Here is a 15,362-nt window from a genome sequence, read left to right as displayed (position 1 = left end):
CTGAGATAGAGGCAGGATTGGGAATTACTTTGGATTGCATGAGCTTCCAGACGTGTCTCTGAGAAGTCGACTTCATTAGGCCCGACTAAGATTTAAAGATGTCTGCGGGGGAAAAAAAAAAGGGCTGCACCCCCCACCCCCACGTCATTGCCAATGTTGTCTGTTTTGACTATTTCGATTGCTTTTGATGGAAAGTTACAAAACTCTTATTTATTACTTCTGCCAACAGACAATGCTGTTTTTTTTTCCTCCATGTTTGTTTGTGGCTCGCATGACTAAAAATCAAATAATTGTTCCACCTTTTTGTTACCTTTTATAAACCAACAGAATCCTTCATATAAATTCTTTTTTGTTTTCTCCCAATTACCAGGAGACGCAAAAAGCCAAGCAGTTCCTGCCCTTCTTGCAGCGGGCCGGACGCTCAGAGGCGGTGGTCGAGTACGTCTTCAGCGGGTCTCGCCTCAAGTTGTACATGCCCAAAGAGACGTGCCTCATCACCTTCCTGCTTGCCGGTGTGTACACACAAATACAGCATTATTGAACGCATGCACAAGTCTTTGGAGCCAGTGTGCTTTGAACAGTGATTGTGGTTAATATTATTTTTAAAATCCAGCCTCCAAAGCCTGTTCATAAGTCTGCCATTGTGGTGTGAGAAGTAGCCATTTTAAATTAATATTGCCTGCGCGATTGCCAAAATTGGCTCAGTAATTCCCCCATGGAATTATTTGAAAATTCATCACCCGAAGCCCTTTCGTCAGTGTTCTGAGTTTTGGTAGGCACGTCTATCATGAATATACGCATGAAAAGAACAAGAAACTTTGCCCAAAAATGCACGGGAAGTTTGGCATTTTGGTTTGAATCGGACTGTCCTGCAAAGACCTGCTCGTCCTGTAGGTTTTCTCCAATGGCATCCAAACGTTTCCAAAGAGTCATAATTCTTGCTTTTAATTTTGATTTTAATTTGAAGGTCTGTCTTGAGATATAATTTTACACTGATGTTCTCCTATCATGTCAATAAACTGAAAAAAAAAAATACAATTCTAAACAAAGGGACACAGAACCGAAGGTTTACAAAATGTGTATAGAAGGACAACCAGAATGTATTTAAGGATGTACGAGCTCGTCCAAACTCCATCTTTGACCTTTCACAGCCATCGGTGGACACCACTGTGTGCACGTGGGAAGGGTGCAGTTATGAAGTCGAGGGCAGGCTGCTGATTGAAGTGAATGCAGACAACAGATACGTGGCTCCACTGGCTTTGACCGTATGTCGCGTTGACACGGCAATTAAAGCCACGTCTTTTGGCAGGTCAGGGGTGATTTGCGCCTGCCTCCTTGCCGTTATTTCCTTAGCGCTTTTGTTTTCCCTCACCGATGATGATAATGCTTTGTTTTTGCAATAATATTTCCACTCGAAGAAACCGCGCAAATTTCCAGACAAAACATCACCGTTAGGCCTAATGGCGCGTGACTGTGTCGTGGATGTATTAATTACTTTTGTCATTTGCTACTGATTGTCTTTGCGAGCCACTGATAGTTTTTTAATTACATTTTGTGCACTGCCTGCCACCAGATGAAATGGCAAGACCCTCGCCAATAAGGAATCTACATGTGAAACTCATTTGACAAGTCTTCCTAATTAGGCTGCCTCGTATAACACTACACACACTTTGCATTACATATCAAACCAAAGGTTGTTTGCGAAATGGTAAGAAAGCCTGATGGAGCATGAAAGTCAATAGGGAAAAATGAGAACATGCTTTGTCTTTAATACAAGCATGAGCGGAGATTAGCCTCGAGTGCTAAAAAGAATATCCTCTTTCCTTGACTGTTTATTTATAACCTCCATTCCTCTGAGTGTTTTGACACCTCTATGTGTAGCCATTAGTGCCCTATTCATTTATTTTTAGGGCTAAACGTCCACTTGCACCCCCTCTTCATCATCCCTTTGACGTTTCTCCGCGTAATACTGATGTATTCACGGCACGCCGCTGTCAAAACCGGTCCTGCATTTGTCATTTTTTCATTAGCAGTATTCTTTTCATATTGTATTCACTCACGGCCAAGTGTTTATTCTTTAACAATGCCGTAGGTGGCTGTCAAACCGACGCCAAGATCTATTACTGATTAGTGTTGACTGGTCTTTGAAGCCGATAACTTCTTTATACTCATTTAACACCAGAAATTCATTCTCCCCCACCGAGGCACCTCAAAAGCATCCGCATCATACAAGATGAAGCCGCCGTTTCAAGTCTGTAGAGGCCGGAGTTGAAGGGAACTTCCAAATCACCTTTGCTTGCTTTCTTCTCCGCTACCGCTACCTGTTGAAAGGCTCTGCAAAGTTCTGACGAGCTGGAGGAAAGCGGGCGACCTACTCGCACAGGAAGGGCCAATTCTGAGTGTCGATGAAAGGCAAAAAAGTTGAAGTAAGAACTCAGAAGCAGAGAGGACAGGCCAGCGGATAAAAGTAAAGCGCGATGTGGGGAAAAAGCAGCAAAACCGACGTGCTGAACTACATCTGGTATGAGGGCCTCTGAAACTTTCACGCGGCGCTAATTTTTTTTTTTTTTGGTCGGGGGGAGGCCGTGGCAGGTGAAGGACACTTTGAAAGTATGACAAGCAGCAGTCTGTCAAAAAGGATGAGACAGCCATCAGTCGGGATGCCAGGATTTACTGCATCAGCAAGAAGCCATCGCACAGCTTGCAGCTTTCAAGCCATTTGTTGTTGTTGTTGTTGGTTTTTTTACATCTGCACTGCATATAAAAAAAAATCACTCAAAAGATCAGGGATTTTAAATGCCTGTTCAACCTGTGCATGTTTTAATTTGGGTTGACAGCCTCTTGAAATGGCTTTTTCATTTTTACATCAAATAATTGCCAGTTTGAAAATTCAGCCCATGATGCTCATTTTACTCAGACGCAAGCAATTTAGTCATTAGTAGATTACTCAACTTGCGAAAAAAGTCTCAAGAACCCAAACCTGAAAAGACAAAAGGTATGACATTTTAAATTTTGAAGGCACCAATTTAGGTGATTTCACAACTGCTTAGTAACCTTCAGTATTATTAGTTGTACTAATATTATCAGTCTCTGTGTTGCTAGACCATTTCTGTTCAAATATTCATTGCTTAAAGATTTATATTGCAGAATTGTTTACCACCATCCATCGGTCGTATCTGAAAATGTTGCTCGTAAGTCAAAGCCAAACGATGGCTCATATCTGGAAAAAACTCATAGGAGGCAAGGGATCACTGTACCGTACAAAGTGCTCCTACTGATGCACTTACCAACTTTATCTCTGCTGAGACGTGTGTGTAAAAGTGAGAGCCCGTTCATTATTGCAATGCATTTTCCCCGGCCAGCCTGACAATGAAGTCTTAAGCCGTTATTAAAAACTGATGCGAAGATTTTCAAGTGCCCTTATCAACGTGCCCCCCCCACCACTTTGCGTGCCCGCCGTCACCATGCTAATTGCATCCCGTCAGCTGGATGTCACAAATAAGATTTCTGTAACGTCTCCTCCTGCTGGGCTAATTGCATGGCTTCAAAATTTTAATTAGTACACACAAATTTGAGTCAGCTGATTGAGCCTTTTCAATCTGTTCTCCGAGTTTATTATTTCTTTGGTTGAAGGTATAAAGTAGCCGCTCCGAACGTCTTCACAGACCACATTTGATGATTGATGTGCCGCATGGTAGATTGACATGTACGCTTAAGGGTGCAGTAGTGCGTGTGTGTGTGTGTGTGTGTGTGTGGTGTGTGTGTGTGTGTGTGTGTGTGTGTGTGTGTGTGTGTCGCTTATGGTCAGTGTAGGTCTTCTTTCTCTCGGGGGGGGGGGGGGTCACATAAGATGAATCGGCTGTACTCTTAGCCAGATGTTTTCCTTGGTGGTGACAGGTGGGAGTTATGTTATCACCAGTGACAAAGCGACCGGTGCTCTGCGGGAAGGAGCTTACATTGCTAGTTCTTAGTGATGACCATTAAGAAAAAAAATGACACATTATCAGAGGGAAAACTACTACTTTTGCTGTACTACTCTCCCCGCCCTCTGCAATTCTGTTTAGATCCTTGCCTACCGAGTTGTACTATAACGTGGTTGTCTCCAGTTCTGTTTCATGCGGCTGCCAGTACCAAGCTTTTTGGCCGCCAGCTCCCCGCCCTCCTTCTTAATTAGACAGCTGCTGGCGGATGGTCGGACCTTGCAGGATTTCACTTCACTTTTGGAGGAAAAATAAAGTTTCAATCAAATGAAAGGATGAAAGGGAATATTGATCTGGACCTTCGGTGACAATGAAAGTACAGTATTTTCCGCATTATAAGGCGCACCTCCAATGGATGACCTATTTAAAAACTTTCATTTATAAGGCGCATAGAATGGACGCTACAGTAGAGGCTGGGGTTACGTTATGCATCCATTAGATGGAGCTGCACTAAAGGCTCAATATTGATCCATATATAAGCCGCACCTGATTATAAGGCGCACTGTCGGCCTTTGAGGAAAATGAAAGGCTTTTAGGTGCGCGTTATAGTGCGGAAAATACGGTACACAGAGGTTAGCCGATAACAACCCTAAACTTTCAAGTTTGAAAAGGATCTGAGAGAAGTTGCTATGCAGAATTAATTACAGATCAATATTTTGATGGATTTTGACACAGATAAACCAAACGGAACCAACATAGTACCGTTCGTTGTTTTGCTTCTTTATGTGGCTCCATCTTTGACAGAAGCTTTCTAATAACCGAACGTCATTTTGTCAAGGCTTATGCGGGAAGAGCACAAAGTCACTTAAGTTGACAGGAACCGAGATTCAGGAACTCGCATCGTCTTGTCCCGTAGTCTGGAGCAAAGTAAAGTGCTTGCTAGTGTTGCGATGATTAATTTAACAATCGAAAGACTGAGACGGGATCTCGTGTCATGATTATTTCATGTTTTGTAGCTGCACCCTTCCTTTCAGCCGGATACAATGTACTCTATGAATAATATCCTAAGGTAGTCTTTCCCAACTTTTAAAACATGTAGTCCCTTAATCATTCTGACAGAAAAATAGTGAAGGCTGTTTATATCAAATAAGGTTTAGTTTTATCAAGTCAACATGATCATGTTGAATGCCGGAAACAAGATTTTTAGTCTCTATATATGATTAATACAAGCAGACAGTCAAGTAGCCCCTTAATTTAATGGTTATCATCGAGTTGGCAGGTAGAAGGCTCTGACGTGTCTCAGAACTCAAAATCCGCACTGTGTGTCTAACTCAAGCGATTTTTTTTTTTTTTTTTTTTTTTTTTTTTTTGTTGTTCGTGGCCCAGGTATCGAGTGTCCACGCGGTTCCAGGAACACCCCCGGAGGCATGCAGGTGGCGGAGCCTTTCAGCGATGAGGCCATGCTGTTCACCAAAGAGCTGGTGATGCAAAGAGAGGTAAGTACACCCCCACCGCCCACCCGCCTTCCCTCCCACCTTCGCGTTGATGCTAAAACCCGACATTCTGTCTGAGAGTGCATTTTGGTGCAATGATGTGTGACCAATGTCTGTTTAACTTTTATTACCATGGAGAGGCCTCACTTTGACAAAATAAAAAAGAGGGTTTTTACTCTTTTTGTTGTGCGCGCCACCATGTCAAAAATCCAATTAAGCCGAGTGGTGTATTTCAAAAACAAGCAAACGACTGAGGTTTAACTCACTTTATAATCACAGGCTTATCGATTTAAGAAAAGGAAAAACTAACAACTTGTGCACAAGAACACGTACTGTGGCAATAAGATATACGCTGCAAGCGTCGGCAACAACAGTAAATAGGAACTGAGGTGATTTAAGCGAGACGAATGGAAAAACAAAGAAAGCTGAGCAGCATCAAAGAATGTTACAGGCGCTTAAAATTTTACATTTCTGACCTTCTGTGAAATAGCGATGAACAGCAACCTTTTCTACTGTACATACTGCAATGGGCTTTAGAAAACGCCATCCACTGTGCGCCCGTCCATTCACATGCTAATGGCTTTTTCATGGGAAGCGGCGAATGGACCAAAGCCACCATTGAGGGACTAGTTATAATCCCGCCACCGCTTACTTACCCAGGCCACACACACAGACGCACACAATTTGCTCCCTTGACTCTTCATCGCTATCTCAGCTTTTAAAGGGCCTTTTTGTGTCGGGTGGCTGACACTCATGTCCTTTGGTGTTTAATTGTTATGGAAATGTGTGGGGTTCTTTGGGAGGGAGGCGCTGGGGTGTGTGCGCACAGGTTGATAAAGAAAGCCTTGTTGCCTCGTCGGATATGCAAGACTCGCAAGTCAACGTAGACATTCTATGTGACAGACAGATGCATTGTTTGTGTTTGTAATGCTAACAGGCTAACTCATACGCTTGCTTCTGCTTTCCATCCAAGTGTGTGTTATCCTTTTTTTTTTTTTTTTCTTTGTTCTTTCCAGAAATTATTAGACCCCATTCTTCTGTTGATTACTTTAGAAAAGAAATTTTCGACGTTCTGGACTCATGGTGTGCATTGTAATTTTGAAAACAAAGGGCCGCTGATTATCAGGAAACTTGAAAGTCATCCCAACAGCAGGGGACAGGTGATGGGTATTTTGTTGCAGTTCCCAGAAGAAACAGAGGTTCTCTTTAAGTTCAAATGCCGATATTCAAGGCCCAATATACGTTTTAGTCTAACGGTGGACCTGCTGCTCTTCTGAGAGGAGGTTTTTGACATTGTTCTCTGCCTGCCTCGTCCTCTCAAGCCAAAGAAGCTTTAGAGGTCTTGGTAAGGTTAAAAACCTGGCTCCGAAGCACAAGGACACCGTCTCAGCTCAACAGGTTTGCTCTGTGTCCTAACCGCAAAGGAGAACTGGACAAAATGAATCGGCAAAATTTGAAATAATCTTTTCAATGACGCGAATGAAAGGTGCAGAAGTGTCTGTTGGCCTATCACGTTGGGCCAAGTGTTCTGTCGTTGTTAATTGTAAAGGAACCATAAAGCTTTCACAATTGCGAAATGTGTTTTTGAATGCACGAATTGGTGTAATGTTCACATTGTATTTTAATGTTATCTATGTTTATGATTAAAAGCACGCGTTTACATCAAAGTTTAAAATGAGTGGGCCACTATAGAAAGGAGCTGTTGCATGAATGAGTGGATAATCATTTGCTCGTGAAAGATGTCTCCCGAACAATTTTCCACCCTAATTCTGAAGTGACGGCTACATCCCTGCTTCAGGCGCTCGATTGGCGAAAACAGCCCTAAGGCCCGGGGTTGTACCATTGTTGGTTTGGCAGCTGACAGTTTTCAGTTTGTTTTCCCAAGAAAATAGGGTCTGACATACCAACTGACCAAAATAGTACCTTCCACCCACTCATACTCTCATCTCAACGTTAAAAGATCCTCGATGGCAGGAAAGGAAGCGCAGGCAGGAGGGGAAGCGCAGAGGTTAGAGGAAGTGCAGGACACGCTGCTAATGAAGGCTGAGTCAAGAAGTCTCTGCCGCTGCATTAAATAAATACATAATGTAAGACTCCAAGGAAGAACTGGTCTGTGCCCTTGATCCATCCTTATAGTGCACTGCTGCGGGTTCTTGAGTATAAATGCCAATTGCCAGATGTGATGAGAGTGAAGCTCTTCTTCTCTGAATGGCGCTTGATTGTGGCAACGTCACATGAATTACGTTTAACGACATTCATCAAAGGAACAACCATCATCAAGACTTTTGTTGATTTGATGCGAGATTGACTCAATGGGTCTGTTTGTGTGATGAATCTCGCAACTCTTCTGCAATTTACCGATTCCCTTCCGTGGACTATTGTTGGTGTCATGACCTTTTTTTCCTCATTTTTATTTCCTCTTGTTAAATCTAATTATAAGGCAGAAAAGTCCGAAACATTTGTCACCTTTTCAATACTCTGTTGCCATGGATTTCTCTGGCCTTGCCACCCCGCTTTCAGTCTTCCGTAATCCCTCACCTTGCACCTTTTTGCTACTCTGTTTATTTGTGTTGTTTTCCGCCAGCTTTCTCAGCGTGAGTTGGATTCACAGAAAGACATCGGTAATCTCATCCCTCCCCAGAAATTCCCTTTTGGTTTTTCTTCTCTTTTGATTTCTCTCACCTGTCCTCCTGTTCAAAAACAAAGTGCGAGCCTTTGTCGCTTTTCCTCTGCTTCTGGGTTGTGACTTCAAAACCTTTCTTTAAAGGGGAGTTTTGTTTGTTTTTCTTTTTTTTTTTGTTTTATTGGATGAGTCAGCTCGAGACAGGACACAATCACTCGTGTCTTGTTGCATTTGTAAAAAGGCAGAAGCCAACGAGGCAGTCTTAAAACGATTTCCAATGCAGTGTGCTCCATTTTTAATGAGTCATGACAGAGACACGGCGAAGTCAACAATATTGGGATTATGACAATTTGGCAGTTATTTGATTTGTAAAACTCATCAGGAAGAGGAACCAGTTAGATCCGAGTAAGAATTCTTTGCTCACATTTTTACCATTGTACCAACGAAAAAACACACGATAAGATTCTTGACAGCTATGTACATGGATAATCCAGATGATTTAATCCCCGATTATCCCTTTACAACCAAATCAGCAATGGGCTGAATATCTGATGGCTCTTGTTGTTTTTTCGGATTGTCCGGTGGCGAGTCACAAGCATAATATGTAAACTGAACCTGACCATAGTACGGGGATTGTTATTTGTCACTTGAGTTATGACAGACTGAACTAGATGGAACCATAACAAAAAAAGACCAAATCTCATCTTTTCATTTGGTTTTTGCATTTTGTTAAAGTCTGTGTTCCAAGTCAGTTAGTACGATAGTGAACACGTAGTGGTGGTTGTCGTGGAACCGGTCAGGTGGATTATCTGCAGTGCGTTGCTTTGAAGATTGCTTAATAACCTGCTCGTTGCCGCTTTCGAACTAACTTCCTGTCCATATATTGTGATTTTTCCCATCTTAATTAACGCCTTGATCAAGTTTATTCAGAGTTTCTGTGGCAACCGGTTCAACCATCGCGCGGGCCGTGCAACACAAATGAATGCACTTAGGATTCCCTGCACAAGTACGGACGCACCGGCGTGAGCCCTTCCTCCATTGAAGCCTTTTCTATGCCTTTTATTTTGCCTTTGGGGGACGCGGGATGGCATCGGATTCCTGTGCAGCGTCCGTGCATTTGCATTGATTTCCAATCCCGCCCTGAATTATTTTGGCGGCCTTAGAAGATTATGCGACTACTGCAACTCGGCAGGCGATGACGGTGTCCCTTTCATTGTAATGACCATTCCTGCAGGTACTGTTTTTTTTTTTTTTTTTCCACTCCCTTCCCACCACCCCCCGTCGTACGCCACACATCAGCATGCAAAATGTGCATCCGAGGAAGATACTGAATAATGGATGCCGTGGTTTTCTGCCCAGTGAAACAAGACAGCTGAGGGGGGTGGGGGGGGACACACACCGAGTGCCCCCCTGGGTCCTTTTTTCCACACCACATTCTGTAGTTAAACAAACCACCAGTGTAGACTGTAGACAGTCTCATATCATAGATTACAGCTACTTTATGGCAGCAGAGAGCAGGTACCCTAACACATTCATGAACGCAGCTTGACCCTGTTTGGACAGTATGTAAAGCTTTACACTGCCCTATAAAGGCCATTTTTACTCTGTAAAACCTCTCTGCTAGATTAATTACAGTCTTGTTTGGTTAATCTTTGTTGGATCATATTTGTGTTCCACACAGTTGTGATGTGTTGTTCCTTTTATGAGCCATTCATCATTCTGCCTGCTGTTGAGTCCTGGTCATCCCTAACAAATGAAAAACGACCCTCTGCTGAGAATTTTTTTTCCCCCTGTTTATCCCGAGATAATGACCTTTTAAAGAAATTGCCACAGAGGAAATATTAAAGCATTTTTACAAACATAAATAGCTTTTATTGCAAACGAGATTGATGATCAGATTCCAGGTGGAGATTGCCTTATCTTGGTTTTTGGGTTTGCAACTGTGTTTGTGGGTGGGGGGAGTGCCGAGTGTGTGGGTGGCACTAACCCTTGAAAATGGTGAATTATTGCGCCGAGGTGCGAATACGGCGACCCACATAACTGCTTTCGTGCCATTACGGGGGGCAGAGATGGATGGACCTGAGTAGAGATGGCGAGATGAGCGTAAAGGAAAAAAAAAAAAAAAAAATCTGCTTCCCGGTTTATTGCGCAGACTCGTTTATGAGGACGACCTTACACTTCAAGTGTTTGTGTGTGCGTGTTTGTGTGCACGTGAATGGCAACTTGGCCAGCCACTCTTGATAAGCATACACTCTGCAAAGAGTTCAAATACCCAGTCGCTCGGTGCCGGGGGACCAGCCGAGTCCTCTCAGCCCTTTTCCCTCCTACCTGAAGGGCACTGCAGCACTCTCTGGCGTCATTTAAGGCTAGGAAATAATAATGCCTGCGCCACTCGCGCTCCACTTCACTTCATACTCCAGTCACTCATGCTATTGAACATTCTTCAACCCCTCTGTCCTTCCTCCTTATTTGACTCCTCCGTCATTGTCCGTACAATGGGACTTAGTGGATTGGGTTTTGATAGGATAATAACCTTCTTTCCGAAGAAAAGACCATTGAACACGAGGAACTGGATTGTGCTCACATTTGTATAAAGAGCTGCTGTTCAATGCTATCAAGTAAAGTATTATGTATTTCTCGACTTGATGGGTAGTTGAGTGAATATGTGCATTGCCATATCGGTTCAGTAGGCGCATTAAAATATTTTGCTTGTTAGATAGGTAGAAAGACTACACTGATGAAATGGGTTTATTGGTAGACGTATCCAGTCGGTGGGCAGATCTGTAGCTTGGGATGTGAAGTAGATACACGTTCAGTATTGTGGAGGCTAGCATGGTAGATAAGTGGCCCACTATTTTTTTAACGTATAACAAACGCAACACAATTTGAAAGTTACAAGACCTCAGATTGGTTTTTAGCATATTTCAGAAACAAAGTCAAGTGTTCCCGTGCTCTCTTTGCTTTTTGGTTTTTCCCCAGATTTGCCTCCTGGTGGAAAAAGTTTGGACAACCCTTAACTCACTTTGATATAAGATGGTCGTAGCTGTCGTCCATGCTATGTGTCAGTTTTTTGTTGACTAACATTTAATGGTAGAAATGCAAAAAAGTGCCTACTGAATATCTTGTGAAAGCAGCTTGTCTGTTTTTCTGATATTGAATGCCAGGCCTTTTATTTGTTTGCTTATCAGCATCCGGCCCCTGTCAAGAAGAGACCCCCGGTGACCCACCACCCCATTATGTCTTCCATTTCCAACCTTTTCTCCCATGTTTTCATACTTTTTTTTTTTTTTTTTAATCTATGCGCACCCGCATGGTTGACAGATAAGAATAAATAATAATGAAGCCTGTGACGAGGAAAGATTTTAAAGGCGGTAATCCTTGACCAGCTTAGCGCAGCATCCGCGTTCTCAATGCTGCGCCCATCTCAGCATCTCCTTTCCTTTCTTTATTAGACGTGGCGGCAATCTCTGCGACTGTGTCAGGGATCAGCAACTCTTCGTCCCGGCCCCGCAAGCCCCACCACCATCCTCAAGCTCTCTTTCCCCGTGTTTTCCCAGAGGAGAGTGAAACATAAAGGGAAAGGACAAGCCTGGCAAAATCTTTTCATAAATGGGGGGAAAAAATAAAACCATCACAAGATTGGGTTGTAAGCTTTGAATGCAAATAATGATTGTGGGAGCAGCGGGAGACAGATTGGAGAGATGTGCAGGTGTGCTCTAGAAACGTGCTTTCTTTAAAAAGCCCTTCAGCTGGCTGAGTGCACAGGAGCGTATGCACGGGTGGTGGGCGCCATGAAACGCTGGCACAGGGGCAACTGTGGCATTTGCTCCGGTTTGCCGCAAAGACCAGCTTTCACTTGTGCTAACCGTCACCACTTTCATCAATTGACACATTGTGGAATCCAGACTTTTCTTCTGCTGACATTACGGTGAAATCTTAACCGATTGGCCAGGCTATTCGAGTCAAAGTTTTGCGAGCTTATCGTGGTTCTTCCGTGATGCGCACCGTCATTCTGGCGATTGTTATACGATGATGCGTGATCATCTCTCAGGAGTGTTAGATGAAGGGGATTGTTTTCTGGAAAACCAGTTGTGCGTCCACATACTAGTATCCAAAATTTATTTATTTTAGTATTCAAATTTTTCTTTTTTCAAGTGCATCTTAACTTTTTGTGTGACTTTTTTTTTTTTTTATTCTGATTTGTTGAAACTTTAAAAACATTTTCAAAAAGCGCATTTTGGATAATATGGAGAACCACAAAATGACATGATTAAAGTCAGCCAGCATAAATATTTGATCTAGTCGTATCTATCACAAGTGATAATCTACGATTATTTTTTTTTTTTTTGTATCCCTATTCTTCCATATATTTGCCACCGTATTGTTCATCCACGCCAGCGGTTTCACCACATTTGGCGGCGAAGTGACACTCAAAGTGTGCACAGCAAGTTATTATCTCCTGGAACAATACTAATGGACGCATGTACCGCTGTGAGCAAACAGTTTGTGCTTGCGCTGCCAAGCGAGTGGGAGGCTGAGCGCTTGCCAAGTCGACTCTCCTGCTCCCCCCCCCCCCCCCCCCCAAACAGTTGATTCTGCTTTCCGTGTCGACATCTTTATAAAATCATCTGCTCCGTGCCGGCCCGCCCCGATGGAGCGCTTGTCCCTTCAGGAAAATTGGCTCATTCAAAGAATGTGAGCTTTTATACTCGGAAAAGGGCTGCGGCCCGCTTCAGACAGAAGATAGCCCGAGGGGTCGCGTTAAAGGGTTATTTCAGGATTCGCTTTATTTATTTTTTTTTTTTTTACTGAGTCATGCAACGCGAGCTTGGATAAATTTTGGGTTGTAAGAAAAAAATTTGTACAACCACTTTCAAAAACGTACTTCAGATCATTACATTGAGTTCAGCAGTTATTCATATATACTATATTTTCTTGGTAAAATGAGAAGTTTAGATTTTTATATGCTTTTATATGACTTTTCCCAAATATACAGCATTTTTTTCTCTTTTTTTTTTTTTTTTAAAAGAAATATGACATGCACCTCGAACTACATGAATCACTTCCTGAAACAAAGAGCACCGATTTGTCTGGAGATTTACGGATTACTTTTGTCTTAGTAAATGTAATTGATTCTCTTCCTCCCTTTTGCTTTTTAGTCTTCCCAACGTATCGGCTTTTAGACATCTAACAACTCTGTGCAGATTTTTTTTTTCCTCCCACTAGCCAAAGCCTCTTTGATGCCGAATTCCCTTTTGAGGTTTTTAAAAGCTGAAACTTTTAGCTCTAGCCCTTTATAACAACTCCTATATAGGTGCAGAAAAATTAATTAGATGTAAAGTTTGAACATATTTCCAAAAAATCTGTTAGACCATTATCAAATTATTGAATATAATTGAATCAAACCACCTAATATACATCACTAGTGATGTACCTTTCCAGTTGTATTATTAAAGGACAACAGTGTCAACACTTTGTCTGAGCCCTTACTCATATACTACTTAATAGTAAATATTGACTGCACAACTCGTATAGCCTTGGTACTTTCCTATTCACATACGCCAGCATTTGCCGCAGCGCCTGAATAATTTTCTGCCTTGACATGAAAATTTGCGAGCGATCCAATGCAGCCCCGTCGCTGCTTTCATCTTGACATTGCCTTTCATCGCTTGCCGTGCTCAGCATGGCGTCGCGTCAACATGGTCAACGATCTAAGTCAAGTTGGTGCCCCGCGACTATTAGAAGCCATCCAAAGTGTCAATATTTTGCTTTCTTTTTTCGCCCTCGAGTTGCTCAATCATGCTCACAAGGAAAATCATAAATGTGGATTTATCAATTCTTTTCCTCTATTTTTTTTTTGTGTGTTTTTGGTCCCGGCCGCCTTTTCCTCAATGTCTGCAGCAATGCAGGGAGACGTTTTATCACCCCAATTCCACCTCTGCTCAATCCTCCAAATGTCTGCAGCCACACATGTATTCTTCACTGAGAGAAGATGAAATCCCCTCAGAACAGTCATCCAGAACTCTTCCGGCTCGCTCAATGGAAAACCAATCCCGCCCCCACCCGACCCCCATCAAACACCTATAATACACAGTTGAACAGCATTCTTTGAATCCACTACTCCAGGTTTTTTACTTGGTAGTGGGACAAAAAAGATAATCTCAGGCTGCTCTTGTCCACGGAGTTGTATTTTTAGCCCTGTGATTATAATTTCTATTGGGCAATAAATCTAAAAAGAAATGCAGTGAAGTTTACAGCCACTTTTTTTTCCTCCCCCCCGCCGCCCTGCTTGTGTGTTTGCGTCTTAATCAGCATTACCCCCCCTCTCTCCCTTCTGCACATATGCCCCATTTGCCGCTCTCTCTTGATCGCGCCGGGCGTAATTTATGATGCAAACTGTGCCTCGGCCCGCCGGACAGGCTCGTAAAAAGGGAGGCTCACCCCCCCAATCGTCTCTGTCCGCTGCGAAAGTACGGGTGATGTTTTTCACCTGTGAACAGAGCAATAAACATCTGCCTGGTGTTAGGGAGTGTTAATATACCAGACTAGTTGCATCACACGATTGGATGATAACCAATTGACCAAAAATAAATGAATAAAGTTGTAATGACATTGAAGTACAGTAATCTCTAGATAGTACAAATAACGTTTGCTTCACAGTTCTAAGGTTTGGCCTCCTCCCTATGTGGAGTTTGCACGCTTGCACGGATTTTCATCTGGTTTCCTCCCAAATTCCAAAAACAAACACACGTTAGCTTCATTGAACAATGTGCCGAGGATAAGCGCAATGAAAAATTGATGCATCAAAGGAAGTGTTTCTATCTGAATGTTCTGAACTGGTTTTTGCGAGTGTTTTTCTTACAATCAAGGGAACACACACTGCCCTGTACAAGGTTCTCTGACCGATGGCTTAAATCTAAAGCACCGTATAGTATTGCACTTTGTAAAAAAATATACAGTTGAATCAAAAGAATCTGTGCATGATGATGAATTAATTTTGGAGTTCTTCTGATGTGCTTGCCTTAGTCACCATGAGGCACTGTAATACAGATGGACTGATATGCACAAAGAACAGAAGGTTGCCGCGCACAACTGCTCAGTTAGCTGCAGTAATACGAGTTGTTTTCAAGAGATGAATTTAGTACCGTGATTAACCCATTCGTGGGCAGCGTCCCATTTTTGGGACATCATGATTTTCAAACATTATATCCTTCAGTATACTGTATCAAAATATTCAAATGTTTTATTCTGATTCTGTTTTTTTGATGGATGATCTAAGAAAACCCAAGTACCCTCTCCCAGGCAGCATCCCAATTTTGGGATATC

General features: G+C 42.6%; 1 protein-coding gene across 2 annotated transcripts in view; it reads left to right on the top strand.

Moving 5' to 3' along the window:
* Positions 1 to 15,362, top strand: part of snd1 (staphylococcal nuclease and tudor domain containing 1) — a 112,645-nt gene that overhangs the window by 31,682 nt on the left and 65,601 nt on the right. Inside the window, exons 15-17 of one of the 2 annotated variants that reach the window (XM_061806065.1) lie at positions 371 to 512; positions 5,307 to 5,416; positions 13,938 to 14,138. In XM_061806065.1, the coding sequence (XP_061662049.1) occupies positions 371 to 512; positions 5,307 to 5,416; positions 13,938 to 14,123 (438 nt within the window). In that variant the 3' untranslated portion in view covers positions 14,124 to 14,138. Of the gene's footprint in view, positions 1 to 370; positions 513 to 5,306; positions 5,417 to 13,937; positions 14,139 to 15,362 lie in introns of those variants that run through there. The other variant, XM_061806064.1, reaches the window with a different exon arrangement.

Source organism: Syngnathoides biaculeatus, chromosome 20 (genome assembly GCF_019802595.1).
Source record: "Syngnathoides biaculeatus isolate LvHL_M chromosome 20, ASM1980259v1, whole genome shotgun sequence".
NCBI classification, from domain to species: Eukaryota; Metazoa; Chordata; class Actinopteri; order Syngnathiformes; family Syngnathidae; genus Syngnathoides; species Syngnathoides biaculeatus.
The sequence above is the reverse complement of the archived record's forward strand: the minus strand, read 5'-3'. Positions and strand labels throughout refer to the sequence as shown.